This window comes from Cibotium barometz, chromosome 24 (genome assembly GCF_041138505.1).
Source record: "Cibotium barometz isolate CiBa-2024 chromosome 24, ASM4113850v1, whole genome shotgun sequence".
NCBI classification, from domain to species: Eukaryota; Viridiplantae; Streptophyta; class Polypodiopsida; order Cyatheales; family Cibotiaceae; genus Cibotium; species Cibotium barometz.
In genome coordinates this window covers 5098301-5112769 of record NC_141069.1, presented here as the reverse complement: position 1 = coordinate 5112769, position 14469 = coordinate 5098301, and the positions used below count along the sequence as shown (strand labels likewise).

General features: G+C 46.5%; 1 protein-coding gene across 1 annotated transcript in view; it reads right to left on the bottom strand.

Moving 5' to 3' along the window:
* Positions 1-14243, bottom strand: part of LOC147624828 (nucleic acid-binding protein) — a 64736-nt gene extending 50493 nt beyond the window's left edge. Inside the window, exons 1-2 of the mRNA XM_086818053.1 lie at positions 13577-14243; positions 530-575 (exon numbers count right to left, since the gene is read on the bottom strand). Coding sequence (XP_086674179.1) covers positions 530-575; positions 13577-14154 — 624 coding nt within the window. The 5' untranslated portion in view covers positions 14155-14243. The remainder of the gene's footprint in view (positions 1-529; positions 576-13576) is intronic.
* Positions 14244-14469: the final 226 nt, after the last annotated feature.

The window sequence follows — 14469 nt, the reverse complement described above, 5'->3', positions numbered from 1 at the left end:
AACTAGTTTATCATGGTGTGGTGTCATCATCTCCTTGACTGGCTTTGTTGGTAGTGTGTACTAGGTTGATTGTGTTTTAGCACTTTGTCTTGCAGAGTTTCAGCCCACACTTTTGGTGCATTTTGCCATACCTAATAAAAGTCACTTGTTTTTGTTTGTTTGTTTTTTTTTTTTTTTTTGGGGGGGGGGGGGGGGGGGGGGGGGGGGGGGGGGGGGGGGTTTGTGTGCTGGCGTTCCAATTGGGGTATTCTTGAGGCATCCAAAATAAAAAGCAAACACGAATCACAAGGTTTGTGCATATGTGTGGCCTAGTCCCCACATCATATATGCTACATTGTTGCAAGTTTGGGTACAGCAAATAATCACAAATATCCACACATTCAAGCAGCAGTAATGTTAATGAGCGTAAGGCATGGAAGGTAAAAACCTTTTTTATTTCTGCCAACTATGCACTAAATTCAGGGCATGGTTTGCCCACATATTCAAGCAGTATTGCTGTTAAAGAAAATAAGGCATGGAAAGCACAAACCTTTTTTATTTCCGCCAACCATGCACTGAATTCAGGGCGCTTTACCCTATGACAACAAAAATAGAAGGTAGTATCAGGGGATGCACAAAATATAGTATCATGCATACAACAAAAAAGTATCGAAGTGTTCCTTATTGCAAGTTGCAATCACCTACCCTGCATGTGAGACTTGAGTTTTGGTACATATATGATATCCAAAAATTTCAAAATACCCATGTGAGAAAAAAAAATTGATACTATAAAGCTTTAGATGCAAATGTTGCATGTGCCGGGAACAAGCAAACATGCAGTGAGCTTTTACGTCAAACTTTTCTGAGATCAATCTGGCTAGTCTATAAATGTCTTGGCTAGCATGAACTAACCAACAGTACTGCTCATCAGAAAAACTGTTAGTGCTGGATAATATTTAATCAAAGAAGGTGACTGTGAATGTTTTGGGGCCTACCAAAGGTGTCATGAGCATCCACAACTTACTCAGCTGCATTGTGGCAGGCTTCATTAGCTTACCTTCTCTACCTTATTACCTAACAACATCTTGTGAATCTCCCACCATAGTACTCATACATGGTATCATTACTTGGTCTTATGGGCTGTTTTAGCGCCTGAAGGCATTACAAAACATTCCTTTCTCAATTAATGGAGCATTTCTATCACTCTTTATAAGAGTTGCAGCAGCATTTAGACGCCTTACATAAGTTTTTCCATGACAAAGGCCTCCTAATTAATGTCACCATTTCGCTACCCAAAATGGTCCACCCTTGCTTTCTCACTATGCGTATGCATTGGACTCGCATCCATGGTTGCTGGTTTATGCTTATGCATGGGATTGACGCATGTCATGTGATACTGTGGACATGATCTTCCATTGGGACTTGACACGTTCATGCTCCGAATGTCATGTCTGGGATTAGATGTTCAACTGGGACTTGTGCTTGTGTGTACATGCCCGAAATATCTGGTGGACTTAGCTTTTCGTTGGGACTTGTGTTGTGCCTGTGTGTACATGCCTAGGAACGCCTGGATGATTGGCTTTCCGTTGGGTCCGGTATCTCTTGTACTTGCCCGGAAACATCCCTTAGGTATAGTCTCATGAACGGGGATAGTCCATACCAACGTTGCATTGCATAGCATCTTTATGTGCTTGCGTGCCAATTGAATTCGCATGTTTTCATGCTTGCCTGACCAATGTCTAGTTCCGGGTAAGGCGACACTGCCCGTGAACTGTGCATGTGAAACTGTCAGCTGACATGGTTATGTTGCATGTGGACAGGTGGTAAGTATTGGTCAAATTGCGCTAAATTATCACTTAGGACTTGATGTTAATTTATAAGTGAGTGTATAGTTTAATGAGTTTTGGGCGACCAAACCTCACTTATGAATTATGACCAGCCCTGTGTACACACAGTGCACACATTGAAGTCCCGAGGCAGTCACAACTCAATGTCCAAGTGCCCAAGCCTTATCCCTTTGTCCAAAATGAGTATCCTGGAACATGCAGAAGCTTCGGGGGAGATCGGTAACTTCAATGCTCAGAAATCAGCACACTTTTCGAGACGAAAATAACGCACAAAACTGAATATAGATGTGCAGAATATATATATATATATATATATATATGTATAGAGAGAGAGAGAGAGAGAGAGAGAGAGAGAGAGAGAAAACTGAATATAGATGCACCCTCCCCACAAGCACTCCCGGAGTCCTACCTGAAAACACAATCGGGCCGGGAAAGCGCCCTCGACCAGAATGCTGATATTTATGCGTGTTCACACTGCCCGGCTGCTAGCTTTCCCATCGCTTTTGTCCAGGCTGATTGGGCAGCCCTGTGCTCTAGCCACCTGGCTGGGCTGCTGTCCAGGCTGTTTGGGCAGCCCCTATGCTCTGGCCACCTACAATCCTGGCTGCCCTCTGGGCTAGCCAACTGGCTGGGCTGGCCTAAATGCATGTCGGCTGCCTGGCCAGGCCCTCTTGGGCTGGCCGACAGCCTGCCCAGCCCCTCCTTGGGCTGACGGGCAAGTCCTGGGGCTTGCCTGGCCCCCTTGGGATGGCCCATAGCCTTCCTCGTGCCCAAACTTGATGCCTACCTACATCTACACAGCCGTCTGTCATCTGGTCGCAAATCAAACATACAAAACTACTGACATCATTCCAGAGGGAGACTCACAGAGCGGACCAGCACTATTTCATGAGCAAGACAATGCACACCTGACCTTAGATGCATGTGCAGGACAATGCACACCTGACCTCGGACGCATGTGCAGGACAATGCACACCTGACCTCGGACGACTGGAGCAAAATCCTGGCTGACTCACGGACTGGGCTCACATGGGACCAGTTTTCCACCCCAGGTCCTGCACCTTCTGTACAGATATGTCAACGTGGCATCCAAGTGCGGGATGCACGTGACATATCCAGCCATGTGTCACCTCCACCTTGGACCTCTTTGCACTTATGGCTGTATTTTTTGCACTTCTACTCTCCCAACTCCATATCCAAGCCTACTTGAATGTTTCACAAGCATCCAGGATTGTTTTCGGATCATATTATTCCTCCTACACACTCCCAATGGCTCAAATTCAGAAAAACAGTCCATTTGTTTGCTGTAATTTCTGATCTTTTGTCTGAAAACCCTAATTTCAACCATCCTTTCTTATGCAGAACCATGGGGAAGCTTTCCAAGGGTTCCTTGCACTTGCTTGAAGACTTTTGTCATGAAGGATCGCGACAAATTGAAGATTTCAGCCTTCCAAACACTTCCACCGCGAAGACTTCCGCTGTCGCCAACTCTACTTGCAATTGGTAAGCTCACATGACCAATTATGGTGACCAGTAGAAAGAGGGAAAGGAAGGACTCCATATTCACATACCATGTGTATCTTTCTCTTGTCCTATATGCTCACCTAAAGATTGTTTCTACCATGTCTGGGTGGAACGATAGAGAGTGGATGAAAGGGAACATGGGCACTTGAGAGGGTAGTGTGAGAATGCAGCTCCTTGGAGATCTTCATCGACAACCATATTGTTTGCAATATTGTATTCATATGCATCGGTATGGAAAACTAGCCAAAAATGCCCGTAATGCTATGTACTTGATTCTCCCAAGATCAATATGCACACACAAGGGCAAGAGAAATAGGGCTACGGTTAGGACAACAATTGGAGCTCACTCACATACACAAGGAGCAAGTCAACTAGGAAGAGAGTGGGAGAAGTACTTGCACGTATATTGATAATAAGTGAAATAAAGTACAAGAAGAACTTATAGTGAAAGCCGTAGTTTAAGTGTATTTTCGCACTAGGCGTCCATGGGGACCCTATAGTGAAATATGTTGTCACGTGCACCCTGCACTGGGGTGCACAGTGACACACTAGCATGATCATCAGTGCACCATTTGTACAAAAGTAGCACCTTTTTTAGAAATATTTGTCGTACGCAGTGACCCCATTGTGAGCCCTCGGTACAATGACAGTCAAGCACGAGCTACGTAGGTCAGTCTCTCAGCCTTAGAGGTCAGACAAGTGTCAGTCCTCTTAACCCACTTGGAGAATTCATCATACAGGTGCATATAGATGTCAGCCATAGCCATAGATGCATGATTAGGCCTTTTTAGACTCATTTCATATAGAAGAGACCAGCCCTAAGGCCAGCCCCAAGGTAGCCCCAAGTTGGGCTAGCCTTGCAAGGGGTAGCCAAACCCTTGCCAAATACATGTGACTCGGTCCCACACAAAACATTCAGGTAATTCAGCAAAAGTGCAGAAGCATAACAGCATCGAGTCGACTATAGACAACAAGGAAGCTACTCTTCACATTCAGCCAACATATGTGCAGTCCTACAGCTATCTGGACTTGCATCGGTGGCCACAAGAGTCTTCAGCAGAACCTCGGATTGGGTGGATACTTAGCTGATGTACGGTCTTCCTCGTCCTTGCGTTGGGCATTCATATCGCTTGTTTACTCAAGCATTGTACAACATTCTCCAAAGAATAATATAAGCAAATACTCCTGCTTGCGGGGGGGGAGAGGGGGGCCCTTCAATGGGACCCAATATTGTGTCGTCCTCTACATTCTCATTCTCCTCTCTCACTCTCTCTCTCTCTCTCTCTCTCTCTCAATTAGATGCTAAAGATTCTCACCGAGTCACCACATAAAGGTATAAAGAAGGCCCTGTTGTGCGTTATCACGATCATAACATATGTGAACCTATACAAGGTGGCAGATCACTCTCTGTAGGAGAGTAAGCCTAAAGCTTTGCGGAAAGCTTCAAACTTCTCTGTAGGCAATGCCTTTGTAAATAGTTCTGCAACATTGTCTTGTGTAGAGCAGTAGGTTAATGTAATCTCCCTTGCATATAGCCTCTCTTTAACATAGTGATAGTGAATCTCTATGTGCGTAGTGCGAGCATGGAAAACTGGATTCCATGCCATAGCCAGAGCACTCTGACTATCAGTAAGAATGGTGGTGGGTGTCTACTGACACTCACGGAGATCTGCATGTAACATGCGGAAGCTTGGTGGATAGAATCAATACTTCAATGGCCAGAATTCAGCAATCTTTCGCGACGAAGATAACACACAAGATAGACAGACGAGTGCAGAAATAGAGAGAGAGAGAGAGAGAGAGAGAGGGGTATTAACGTCGGTAGAATGCAACACGAGGGCATATACGACCAACAGTAGGAGTTGAACTCAGGTGGATCATGGTCTTTATAAGGGCCCTCGCACTAGCCAATCTACCCCACTTGTGGGTGGCTGAAAGGTAAGAGAGAGAAAGAGATACTCAGACACAATATTGGGTCCCGAATACCCTTTGTAGGGCCCCCACCATGAATGGTGTATTTGCTTTATTAAAATGATGCAAATCTGTCAAAATATTCTGGTTCTTGACCTTTCACCTTTACCTTGGCGGTAGACTTTCCCTTGGCTATCCTGGCCCTTGGAATTCAGCAACCCTTTGTAAATGCTAAGATGAACAACTGAATTCTGGCCAATGCTATTTATAGTGCCTCTAGGTACTGGTCAGTTTGCAAGTACAGGGGTCGGCCTACAGAAAACTCTCCCACAACCTGTTTTATTACCCTTTTCAGTAGGCACCTGTTCACACCTGGTTTTGGCCGCCTTCTGCTGGCTGTCCAGGCTACGCATGGCAGGGCTGGCTGCTGGGCAGCCACTGTGCCCTGGCCACCTACTGCCTTGGCTGCCCATGGTCTAGCCAACAGGCTGGCCGACTGCCTGCCCAGGCCATCTAGGCCTGGCCAACAGCCAGTCCTTGCCCCCTAGGGTCTGGCCATCGAGCCTATGTGCCCTTTGGGCCCTTGGGGTGGCCTAAGGCCTACCCCGTGACCACTCAAGGGATACAAAAACCTCTTTTTGGGTAGCCCTAAGGACTGCCCCCTTCTCATACATGCCGTATAGCTACACAGATGCCTAATCTGGCTACAAGCCAAACACCCGAAACGCTTGACATCATTCTAGAGGGTGACTCACAGTACAGACTGGCACTACTTCATGTGTAGGACAATGCACACCTAAGCTCGAAGGGATGATGAGGGGTTTTCAGCCCATTTGAGAGATGCAAAAGATCTTCATGCATTGTCAGTGGTGTCTCCACCTTCTTCTAGGTATGTTCCTGCTCCTAGAGTTCCATTCAAAGTGGAAGGTGTTACACGGGAAATCAGCCCTAGATCTGGGAACCGTCACCATCGTAGACATGACGAGGAGGATGATGTATTAGAGCGTCGGGATGCTCGTCATAGCAAGAAGGCTCGGTAGCCATTTGGGGCTGCCCAAGAGGCTCTTATGGAGTACTCCACGGGATGAGATTCATCCTAAGGGGTGGAGCCAAGGATGCACGGGACCAACTTTCAAGAAGAAGGATTCATGTTTGTGTTCAAGGACAGGGCGAGAAGGCAAGAGGACAAAGTGGAATAGATGTACATATCTTCTTCTAATTTGCAGTGGAATTGGAGACAGGGCAAGGTTTTCAGTGAAAAGGTTGCCAAGAAGGAAAGGATGACCGTGTCACAGACCATATGTGGGGACAGAGGATGATGACAATCATCCAAGGTCAGAAGTTCGAATCGTGTCATCAAGTTTAGCAGAAGGGGATGTCATGTGCATGCTCATCCCAAGGCTAATCCTTGAAGGGCATCAGATAAACAAACCAGTTAGGATGGACAGCAAGTCAGCAGCCTTTTAAAAGGCATGGATAACAGTCGGCAAGGCGGCCAGTCAGTAGACTGTCTTCCTGCAAACTAGTGGACAGCCACCTAAAAGGGACCAAAACCAAGCCAAAAAGGATCCACAAGCTGAAAACAAATCTGCTAAGAAGCGTACCTACAAAGCGGCAAACTATGGTCTTACTACTGTGAGCAGAAAGAGCAATATATGTGCAAGGGCAAATGCTTTACTTGTGGAAGCACAGAGCATATCGCAAAGGCATCCCCAAACAAGAAGCATCATGATAATGCGAATGCACCGAAGCACAATGTGCATATGGTTCCGATGTGCAGGGGCATGTTAGCACATTCATCCCCAGTTTCTGTTCATTTTTGGTGCCCATTTGGTCCCTTTTGTGCAGCCCTTGATTGTGGGCTGGCCACCCCTTTTTCCCATATTTTTCTAGGATTTTTCCCAACTGTTTTGGTATTTTACCAGTCGGCCAGCATTCTCTGTCCCAGTCGGCCAGCATACCTCACCTACAAATAGGTGGTGCTGGCCTCTCATTTCTCATTCAGTCTTTTACATATCTTGCTCCCTCACTTATGAGACTTCTAGTGTCTCTTGCTTGGGATTGTTTTGCTTCAGCATATTCAGCATAGATTGCTCCATATCTCTCTCTCTCTTGCACTCTCTATTCAGCACACTCTAGTGCCACTTTGCTTCCGCTCTGCGCACTCTTTCATGGTATCATCGCTCCCGGTTCAGCGACCTCTTTGCTGCCCCAGATTCAGCCCTGTTTTCAACACCCTCTCCTCTACGTTTTCTCTCAGATTTGCAGCCCTTTGCTGCTGCGTTTTCTGGACAGCACCTGCTGGTCTTTTCGCCTACAATTTGGCTTCACCGACACAGCCATCAGGTACTTTTTGATCAGTGTTTTTTTTTCCACGTGGAGATTGGACATAGGTGGCCTTATTTTCAGGACAGCAACCTTCTGTGTGCTGCGTTTTCCTCTCCACTGGGCTTTCCCCTTTGCAGAGGGGTCTGTGGTGTTTCAGGCTTTGGTGGCACTGTTGGTACCTGTGGAGGACACTTCTACTTCAGAGTTTGTGCATATTTCTTGAGATTGAGCCCAAGCTTTTGTGATGGCTGCACCGACTTCTCTTCATATGTTTGCTGAGTCTGCAAAGTTGGATGGTTCCAACTACACCCTATGGAAGGTGAAGGTGAAATTGGCCTTGCGTGGCGTGGATCTTTGGGATTGGCTTGTTACACCGGCCAAATGCCACCCCTCCCATCCTTGCTTCCAGTGGTGCGACTCAAGCACAGATTGATATTTGGCAATCGAATGATCAACGCGTTTTCTTTTCTCTCCTTTCTGATGTTGAACTGCCAGGATTCTGTTCTCTCTCATGTGCGTACAGCAGATGCTGCACATGAAGCTTGGAAGGCTTTTGCAGATCTCTATGAGATTAAGTCTCCGGGTCGGATTTTGGTGTTAGAAAAGCAACTTATGAACTTATCAGTTTCTACCTTTCCATCTTTATCTGCTTTCATCTCCAAGATGAAAGATCTCCGGGACGAGCTTGCTATTTGTGGCAAGGACATCTCTACCGAGGACATGGCTATTCGGCTTCTCTCCAAGCTTCCCGAGAGGTTTGATGCATACTTTCAGTCTCTTGTTTCTTCTCCTCGTCCTGTTCCCATTACTTGGGAGGAAGTTCTCCCCTCCGTTATGCAAATTGAGTCTCGTTTTGAGGAGCGGACTGGCACCTCTGGTGGCCTTGATGGAGCTTTGGCAGCGCGAGACAAAGGGAAGAATCAACAAAAGAAAGAAAAAGGGGGTTCTCACAAGAACTCCAAGGACTCCGACAAATCTTCAAAGAATAAGGACATTGAATGTCATTATTGTGGCAAGAAGGGTCACAAGTCACCCCAATGTCACAAGAAGAAGCGTGATGAAGCAGCAATGAACTCTTCCTCTACGGCGGTGTCTCAACCCAAGAAGGATGATGGCATTCTTCTATTAGCAGGTACTCGTCGTATACTTGCTCTTGTGAATTCTCAATCACGGTCTTGGATTGTGGATAGCGGTGCTACTGCTCATATGACACCCCATCGAGATTGGTTCGAGGACTTCACTGCCAGGTCAGGCGAGATCACTCTAAAGGATTCTTCTTCCGTGCCAATGCATGGACATGGCACTATCCCCATCTTCCGCTCTTACGAGGACAAGAGGTACTTCTCTGACGTTCTGTACATTCCAGATTTGGCTTTTAACCTTTTGTCAGTGAGTGCTCATACAGCTCAGGGTGCAGAGGTGATCTTTTCTCGTTATGAGATTACCATTCAAGACGACTGGTAGCATCTTGGCTCAAGGAGTCCAAGATAGTGGTCTCTAGAAGTTATCCGCTGTGCTTTCTTCTGGTGCTTCTTCTGCTCTTTGGCATGCTTGGTTTGGCCGTTTGAGCTATCAGCTTCTGCAACGAGCTTCGAAGGATGGGTTGGTTGAGGGTTTACCGACCATCAAGGCTCCGTCTTCTGTTAGTTCCTCTTGTTTACAAGGGAAGCAACACCGAGCCGCCTTTCCGAAGGAGGCGACACATAGATCTTCGGCATCACTTGCTCTCATTCATGCAGACTTATGTGGTCCTATGAGTACCGCGTCTTTGAGTAAGGCGTTGTATATGCTCGTGATGGTGGATGATTTTTTCAGATATACTTGGGTTTTCTTTCTGAAGACCAAGGATGAGGCTTTTCAACACTTATCTGATTGGAGAGTTGAGGTGGAAAAAGAGACCGGCCGTTCGGTCAAGGCTCTCAGGACTGACGGAGGGGGTGAGTTCATATCCCAAGAGTTTCAGCAATATTGCAAAACACATGGCATTCGGAGACAGCTTACTACATCATATACTCCATCACAAAATGGAGTTGCAGAGAGGAAGAATAGGACCATTATGGAGATAGCCCGTGCTATGCTTGAGCATTCTTCATTACCTCGACGTTTCTGGGTTGAGGCGGCTTCCACTGCTCTCTACATTCAGAACCAGTCTCCTACTGCTGCTCTTCCCGATAAAACTCCATATGAGGCTTTCCATGGTGAGAAGCCCTCCGTTGTTCATTTCCGGATATTTGGGTGTTCGGCGTATGTTCATGTGCCTAAGGAGCATCGCTCCAAGTTGGACTCGAAGTCTCAACGCATGACGTTTCTCAGATACAGCACTGTGTCCAAGGCATATCGTCTTTATGATCCTCAGGCCGGCAAAGTTGTTGTGAGCCGTGATGTGGTGTTCAACGAGACTCCTACATCTTCAGAGGGGGGTGGTGAGCTTCTTCTTCCTCCACCTCCGTCTCCGCCTTCTCCTCCTCCTCCTCCTCCTCCTCCTCCTCCTGCTGCTTCTGTTCCACCTCTAGCTCTGGATCTCGGTCATATGATGATGCCTCTGCTCCTCCTCCGGCAAGTTCGAGCAGATCTGTGCCTGGCTGGTATTATCAGACAGTTCGTGATTCTCGGTAATGTGAGCTTCCTTCTGCTCCTCCGCCTGGTTCTCTCCGATGTTCTTCCAAAGTTACAGGGAAACAAATTTACGGCCTGCGCCGTTCTCATGCAGATTCGAACCTTTATATCCTCCTTGAGAGAGAGTTGATTGTTATCATTGTGGTCTATGTTGATGATGTCATCTTTACAGGTTCTTATTCTGTGAGGATCCATTCTGTTATGGATGCTTTGGAGACAGAGTTTGAGATGACGGATCTTGGCCTTCTGCATTATTTTCTCGGCTTTGATATTTGGCAGACCTCGAAGGGCATTTTCTTCTCTCAACAGAAGTACACACCAAAGATTCTCAACAGATTTCAGATGACTGGGTGCAGACCAATATCTTCTCCTATGGATATTAGTGAGAAGCTTTCTCTACTTGATGCTTCTCCATGGATTGATCAGGGACAATATCGGGTTCTCGTCGGTTGTTTGATTTGGTTGACCTACTCCCGATTGGACATATGTTTCGTACTCAGTTTATTGAGTTCTTTCTCATCCAAACCTCGTCAGCAGCATTGGCGGTGTGCTCTCAGAGTTCTTCGGTATTTGCGTGGCACTCTGGACTTTGGCATCTTCTATGGCCAAGGATGCACTCTTGTTGGATGGTCTGGGCTAGAGATCCAGATACTCGGTGTTCGACCACTGGTTGTGTTTTTACACTTGAGTCTGGAGCCATTTCATGGAGCAGTAAAAAGCAGCCTACTGTGACACTTTCCTCTACTGAGGCGGAGTACCGTGCGGTTTGTTATGCTGTATGTGGGGCGATATGGTTGCAGAGATTATTGGAGGAGCTCGGATGTCCTCCTACCGGATCTACTCTTCTTTGGTGTGACAATCAGAGTTGCATCGCCATCGCCAAGAACTCTATGTTTCATGCTCGTACGAAACACATTGAGATACAGTATCACTATGTTCGTAAACGGGTTCTTGCTAGACATTTGCGTTTGGAGTATTGTCCTTCAACGGAGAATGCTGCAAATTTGTTCACCAAGCCGGTTTCTCAGGCTCATTGGCTCCTCATCTTCGGCTTCTCGGAGTTTGTTCAGCATCTGGTGCTGAGAAGGGGTGTTAGCACATTCATCCCCAGTTTCTGCTCATATTTGGTGCCCATTTGGTCCCTTTTGTATGGCCCTTGATTGTGGGCTGGCCACCCCTTTTTCCCATATTTTTCTGGGATTTTTCCTAGCTGTTTTGGTATTTTACCAATCGGCCAGCACACATGCTCCAGTCGGCCAGCATTCTCTGTCCCAATCGGCTAGCATACCTCACCTATAAATAGGTGGTGTTGGACTCTCATTTCTCATTCAGTCTTGTACATATTTTGTTCCCTCACTTATGAGACTTCTAGTGTCTCTTGCTTGGGACTGTTTTGCTTCAGTATATTCAGCATAGATTGCTCCATATCTCTCTCTCTCTTGCACTCTCTATTCAGCACACTCTAGTGCCACTTTGCTTCCACTCTGTGCACTCTTTCAGGGAATACATCACATCGTGACAAAGACAAGATTGTATGCAAAGCTTGGGGACAGCTTAAGGATCTATTAGAACATTGTGCATCTCAGTGTTTTGGGGCCATGCCTATTTATTGGGTTTTATCCATTTATTCTCCTTTTAGTAGGTCATGAGGCTGTCAGCCAGCTTCCTTGCATCACTATATAAGGGGCCTCCTCATACTCACTTCAATCACCCAATCCTAGCACAACTACAACACTCTCTTGCTAGCTATTGCCATTGTAAAAGCTTCATGCTATAATAAAAGGTGATCTTGTCAACAAGCTCTCTCCTTTGATCTCTCTCTCTTTCCTTGTCTATGCTTCCACCTGTGCATACTTCAACTTGGTATCAGACGTTGAGGTCCCGACTCTCTAATTCTAGGTGACCTTCTTCCTTTCTTTGCTGGCATTTTTGGAGCTTGATCTGCACCTGCATTTTCTACAAGGTAGCTGCGTTTTCTGCTTCATCAACACCTCTTATCTTTTCTTTTTTGCTCGTTGGCTGCCTCTGCGTTTATGCTACATGCTGAGCATCAAACGCAAGCTTCAAAGTGTTGTTTTTTCAGCAGTTACACACAATGAAGAGCTATTTTTCAAACTTGGACAGCAGTTGAAGGTGTTTTGTTCGCCTGTGGAGGTGCCCGACAAGCGGCTCTTTTTGGTCCTCTTCTTCCCCGGCTTCCCCTCCCTCCAGTCAGGTGTTTCCAGTGTTTTTTTGGTGGACTATCTGTGTTGCTGGCGAGGTCCAAGGAGTCAAGGACGTCAAGCTCACTATAGTGTTGTGGCCTTATCTAGAGTCGCACCAAAGTGGGGTCTGGCGGGAGGTCGGGCACTCGAAAATGTGCAACTCAATGAGGCTGTGGGTATGTCATCCATGGCTACCCCTCTCTCTAAAGAGGGAGGAACCTCCTTGAATCTCATAATATACGGTGCACCTGTGTATGAAGTACACCTCTGACTCGACCTCCCGCTGGCACATAATGCATATCCTCTCTTCATGAGGTATCTACATGGGTCTCCCTATCTCTATCCTCATGCAGTGCGATGACACCTGCAACCGGCCCACTGCAATCCACATGGCATGTGACATATATATGTAAAGATATCTGGCCCTCAGTATGAAACTATCCTCTGTAAGCCTCATGAAAGTATCCATGTAGTACTGTTGTTTGTGTGAGAGTGGCTTGTGTGTTGTGATCCAGGTATCCTGTATGTATAGGTCCAATAAATCATATCTGATCACCCAGTTCCTGTCATCCTAAGAGCGCACGATGAATGGGGGAGTCCGGGTCATACTATAGTGGCGGGAGGCAATCCATCCTCTGAGTCCCTGCCTTGTGAACCAAGTGGATACTCGGCTATAGCATGACTCATGCCCGTCTTCTGCTAGCTACTAGGAGGCCTGTAGAGCGTGCCTTGGGAGTCTCCAGCAGGGAGCCAAGGCATTGATCCTGTGAATGCCTCTATTACCATGGGTGCTAGAGGCAAACTCTACCAAGATAATATCAGGTGGGGACCAATGGTTTGTTGCGTATCATTCGGGAGAGCATTATGACCAGAGGCCTCTCTATCTTCGGTCATTTGGCTGCTGTAAGATCAGGTGCCCAAAAGGGTGCTCCATACATCAATGGCAGAGTGACCAAGGTGTCAAGTACCACATCTTGGTCCTTGGCTCCTTGGAAGCAGTCTCTCCATGATGCAAGCCCCTTCGTTAGGGTGTTTTTTTCCCCACATTCTGCCACAAAAGACTTATCTATATACATTGCATGATGCATTCATGAATTTATGCATGCATTGTACATACAACTTTTTGATCTCTTGGATGATACCACATCATGCATAAATAGTACATACCACATGTCGATCTCTTTGATGATGCCGTACTTGCCCCAAGAGTCAGTCACAGGGCCAGCTTTCCTTTTCTGCTCCTTCTCAGACCTACGTTTCTTCTTCTTCAGCTGCTTCTTCTTCTTTCTCTTTTCGTCCTCATCTCGCCGGTTTCTCTCATGACGTTTCCGTTTCTTCTCCTTCCTGTGCCGGCGCTTCTCCCGCTCTCTCTTCTCGTGTTCAAGCTCCCTTTCACGCCGCTTTCGGCTGTGCCGTTTCCTCTCCTGAGCCTCCTCGCTGTCAGTCTCTGAGGAGATGGAGTCAGAGCCACTAGGACCAGGGCTTCTGCTGCTAAAATCATCGCTTCTTCCAGAACTTCTGTTGCTGCTAGTGCTGCTGCTGCTGCTGCTGCTCTCCCCTGAATCTTCTTCCTCGCTTTCATCAGAAGAATAGCGCGCTCGACGGTGCGACCTCTTCTTGGATGATGACGATAAATGCTTCCTGCCCTTCCTTTCGCCCCGCTTCCGCTTCATACTCCTCTTTCCTAATTCGCTTATTGATTTTTCCGCCTCCGCTTCCTCGCCATCGCTAAGCTCGTGCTTCATCGTCTTCTGGTGACCATACGCAGTGTAGTAGGAGAGTATGGTGTGTCTGTAAACGTTAGGACCCTGGACGGTCAAGATTGCCTGTTTTCGTTTTTGAATGGGGAAAATTTGTGGAGATTTGTTTTGCAATTTTTTATTTTGATTTTCTGTGGAATTTTGTGTATTTTACAATTTTGTTTGTAAAAATCTTTGAATTTGGTGTAGACATGTTTTCATAAGCATTTATTGTTTGTGTAAGAGTCATTATTTACAATAGAAAGATCCAAAGTTTTTATTTGCAAATTTTCTTCTTCTTTTTTTGAAATTTTTGTATTT